Source organism: Alligator sinensis, unplaced genomic scaffold (genome assembly GCF_000455745.1).
Source record: "Alligator sinensis unplaced genomic scaffold, ASM45574v1 scaffold150_1, whole genome shotgun sequence".
NCBI lineage: Eukaryota > Metazoa > Chordata > Crocodylia > Alligatoridae > Alligator > Alligator sinensis.
The window spans coordinates 3,674,979-3,679,675 of record NW_005841840.1 but is presented as its reverse complement, the minus strand read 5'-3'; the positions used below and the strand labels follow the sequence as shown (position 1 = coordinate 3,679,675).

Genomic DNA, 4,697 nt, shown 5'->3' with positions numbered 1-4,697 from the left:
CCTACACAGGCAGTTTATTCATTTTGATTTGTTTATGTTGGTCTTTTGTACAACAGGGGAGAGAAAACATTTTAAAAATACAAAGAAAATATGCTGCCAAAACAGCAAATAAAGTCAGTACGGACATAGCTGTGGGTATAATACTTCATATGCTTTAACTTCCTATTTCTTTTTAAATTGAGTAGATTTCAAGTGGATGAGTTCCCTTTAAAGAAGTTAAGAAGAAAATGAGCTATTTGTTCAAAAAAACCCGCCACAGTTCTTAAACAGATTTTCATTTAATTTTATTTGTTGTTTACTCTTTGGTGATTATGGATTATTTCCCAAATTCTTTGGCTTAGATTACAAAAGTAAAATTCTAGCTCTGTGTATATCATGTTGTTTTGTTAGTGTAACAACATTCTGAATGGATTTGTATTCATATTTTTTATAACTTGACATTTTATATCTGTAGTAAGAGGAAAATTGCATTCCAGTACCCTGCACTAGCTTGTCAGAAACCTTTTCTCTTCCCTGTTAAATTCTTTGTAAAATATCATCAGAAGGGACTTGGGAGTTGGACCTAAGGATGCTGCTGTGAGTTGCCAAGGGAAAGGCAAGTTCCTGTTACTTCTAACGTAGTTCATAGGTATAGCCTGGAACTGAATCAGTCTGTAGGCTACAGAGTGGTCTGAAGTCTGAAGTGGCATGAATAAGAGTGCTGCAAAGTGATTTTTTAAACAGCACAGGTATTCCTATTCACTTATACCTCACTGACCATTGTCCCTTCTCGTGCCAGAAAAAAAATTGCATTGAAAAGGTGAATTGTATTATCGTTAAAGGAGTTAGCCATTAGTCAGATGAAGAGATGGTACCATCATAATCAGCTGGGACAATAAATCATAAATTCTTGGTTAGTTTTTTGCCCATCTAGATTTTTTCCTAAGGAATTTAATATCTTAGTTCAATGGAGACCAACCTTTTTGGCAGGCATGCCATGAATTAACCTGGCACCTCCCCCAGTGCCACCCCCATCCCTTCCCCTGCCCAAAAGCTACTCTGCTTTCTGCCATATGCTGCTGTGGTGCCTATCTCCTCCCTGATCTGCTGTGTGCCACACATAGAAGCTGCCTGTGTCACTTGTGTCATCTGTGCTGCCGGTTGGGCACCCCGTCTTAGTTCATGTGTTTGTGGATAGCGTGGAAATTGCAACCGACTAGAATTAGAACGATAGAAGATAGAAGAATTACTGAAGCTTGGTTGGTATCACTTGCTATATGTTGAACAAAAACTGCATACACCATGCCACATTGTGTAGATTTTGGAATCAAATTCTGGTCAGACTGCAGAGTAAGTCTCAGACAGGAAGGGTAAAAGTCAAGAGGGTATAAAGGATGTCAAACTCAAAGGTTATGAGAGAGTAATAACTTGTTTTGGTTAAACTGAAGTATTTTTTTGTGTTATTTTAGGTGTGCCTTCCTCCTCCTCCCCAGTGGAAAACATGGTTTTATTCAACAGTCCACCTTTGGGTCCTGATGCTCCCAAGATAGAAGATTTGAAATGGCACTCTGCTTTCTTCAGGAAGCGAATGGGCACTTCTCTGAGTCAGTCATTGAAAAAGTCACATAAGAGAGACCGAATAAGGAACAGCTCTGGGAGTGACAGCAAATCCCTGCTCAAGCACCCCAGCCAAAGGGAAGGTGTTTCCAATCCAGGTAGCTTTTTAAATTTTGAAAAGACCTTTACAGAAACACGAATTGTATCAGCACAACAGAAAAATGGGATAGTTATGCCAGACCACAGGAAAAGAAGAGACAATCGTTTCCATTGTGAGGTACTAAAGGAGGAACTGAAGGAAAAGCCTTCGAAACACAACCACAAGCCACTGAGACTCACGGAACTGTCTCAGAGACAGACAGAAAACAAACGGTCTGTGAACCACGCCAGTGGTAGGTCTGCATCCGGCCCGCGGAGGGATATAGTGCCTAAATGCAATGGATCCCTCATCAAAATAAACTATAACCAGACTGTAGTTAAAGTGCCTACTACGCCCACGAGCCCGGTGAAAAACTGGGGCGGATTTCGAATTCCAAAGAAGGGGGAGAGACAACAGCAGGGAGAGATCCAGGAGGAGACCTGCCGCCAGAACTCTAACTATCCGTACTTGGGCATGGGCAGAGTTTCGCCTAAGGACAGGGTGAAAACCAAACTAAAGACGGACAGCGAGAATGATGGGTATGTCCCCGATGCTGAATTGAGTGACTCAGAAACTGAAGTGGCTGAGAAAAAGTGCAGACAGCAAAGACTTAGTCCAAATAGCACTATCAGCAGGAGGACAGACATTATTAGGAGAAGCATCCTGGCCTCCTGACTGGACAGTAAGAAACACTGTCAGCACCATGGTCAGTAGAGTCACTGCCTGCAAGCCAACTCCACATTATTTATTGGCGTGAGGAAGGAGGGGGAATTCTTAGAGATGACTGCAAACTGACAATTTGATAACCTGTTATTCCTGAGCTGTATAAACTTGTTTACATGCACTTAAAACTGGTCTCCTCCCCTTCTCCACATCCATTTCTGTGAGAAATTTGAACCTTATTTGTAATTTTCTTGAGGAAGCAGAGAAAATGACGTCACTACTAAAATAGAGCCTGTGATGGAACACTAAAAGATTTCACTAAACACTTTGGAAGTGGGGTAGTTTCCATCTGTCCCTGTTTAGCTGAACAGCACTGATAAGATTTTGTTTCTCTTCCCTGCCTCCCAAAAAAGCACAAGCTTTTAATTTACCTAGTGTGTCCTAAATCATATATGGTTATTTAACCATCCTGCACTGCTAAACCCATTACAAATAGTCACTTTTCTTGGACTGTGATAAGTCTTTAAATCCTATTTGTTTGCAGAATGTTTTTGTTGTATTGAGTATATATGGCAGCTCTGAGCCTTCCAAAACTCCAGTGAGTTCACATGTAAGTACATGCAGCAAGTAGTCAGTTTTAACCATGAGTACTGGAGAAAAATGAAGGGACAGTTGAGAGCTGTAGCTGCCTGCTGATGCAACGTTAACAGTATGATAAAACTCAGATTGAGCTTGGAGAAAACTTCTAAGCTTTTCTGATCTGGTGTAGTTTCTGTTTCAGTTCTGATTTCATCTTGATAGTAGTTTATCCAGTTCTGAGAAGAGGGACAGGTTTATGGCCTCATGTACCTTGTGGAATGATCCACGAAGCAGCTTTAGCGTTAATCACCTGTCCTGAAATTATGACAATTCACGTGGGAATGATAATTTTAAGGCACTAGTCAGCAGGATTTCCCAAAGAACCACTTATGCACTAATGGTATGTATTGGGAAATCCAGGCTTCTGACACTAAAGGTTACTTTAAAATGGACATAGGAATATATATTTTTAAATAGAATAAAATGAAAAGGCAATACATTTGTGATTTGCTCTTTACATTCAACCAAGAAAATAAAATAATTTCATTCTATTCTGGACTAGATTTGATGGAAGAGGGAGCTCACATTCTGATTACGTACCTTTTTTTAAAAGAATAGTTGCAAATGGCAATAACTAGTGAGTAAGCTATCAGCAATAATAACATTAACAGTTCTTGAAGAGACTGTTTTGTTCTTGCACTGAGTAGAGTGCATATGTATTATAACAATGGTTAGTTATAGGAGCCTGTGATTTTTGGAATTCCGTATAGATGCAAGTCAGGCATGAACGAGATAAAAGAAAGTTTAAGCAGCAGCAATGAGTTACAGAAATATGGGCATATGGAAGAACCCCCATTTTCCTCCCAACCTATTGCTATCAGTATTCCTTTACATAATGCATTTTAATGTTAACCCCTTTCCACTTAGGTGGGGAAGAATTTTGATATTTTAAATAAATAAATATTAGAGCTCTGCCATTAAGTTCAAGTCTTCCAGAAGATTCGACACAGAAAGGATTGATGTCCTGTCTTGCTATGCAAGTATCAAATAATTAAACACGTCAACAGAATTTATCCCTATTACCCCTTTTACTTTTTAAAGCTAAAGTAAGTCTTAACCTTTTGACAATTGGATAGCCCTGGGAAGGGGAGATGTTGGTATGGGGGAGAGGTATTTTGTTAAAATTTGGTGCTTCTGAGAAACCAGATTATCCTCTTTATTTTGGGTGGATTAACTCACCGTTGCATATATCAAATAGGTAACAGTGAACCTAAGTCATACATGTATTCAATCTCGGGGTGAGTAAAAATCATAAGAGTTCATTTGATTAAAAAGCATAGCCTTTTTCCTGGTCATAAGGAAAAGCGGGAAGTTGATTTCCACCGTTGATTTCACTTTCAAGTACAGCACCATTTCCAGATGAGGGCTAAGTTAGTTACTGTAAAGAGCTTGTGATGTAGGGAATTGTTTGTCAAGCCATAGAAAGAATAAAGTAAATTTGATTCTAAGTAAACATTTAACCTCACACCATTTTGAAAGAGGTACCCAATTCATTTGCACTATTTTGAATGCTAGCGTTGTGCAAAAAAAAAATGCCTTATCTGTTTTGCTCCCCACACATTTAGGTTAATAAGCTTTCTAATGTTCCAAGATATGCTGAACCAAAAACAAAACAAAACAAAACAAAACAAAAAAAGCGCTTTTTCCCATCCCCCCAATTGCAGAATGCTATAAGGTAAGATAATTGCTGTATGAACAGAAGTGTAAGTTTCATGCCATG

At 39.1% G+C, this 4,697-nt stretch overlaps 1 protein-coding gene across 5 annotated transcripts in view; it reads left to right on the top strand.

Annotated features, from left to right (window-relative positions):
- Positions 1-4,691, top strand: part of JADE1 (jade family PHD finger 1) — a 59,471-nt gene extending 54,780 nt beyond the window's left edge. For 3 of the 5 annotated variants that reach the window (XM_006015612.3, XM_025204557.1, XM_025204562.1), the window contains exon 11: positions 1,449-4,691. In XM_006015612.3, the coding sequence (XP_006015674.1) occupies positions 1,449-2,350 (902 nt within the window). In that variant the 3' untranslated portion in view covers positions 2,351-4,691. Of the gene's footprint in view, positions 1-454; positions 596-1,448 lie in introns of all 5 variants that reach the window. The other 2 variants (XR_003094155.1, XM_025204569.1) reach the window with 2 other exon arrangements.
- Positions 4,692-4,697: the final 6 nt, after the last annotated feature.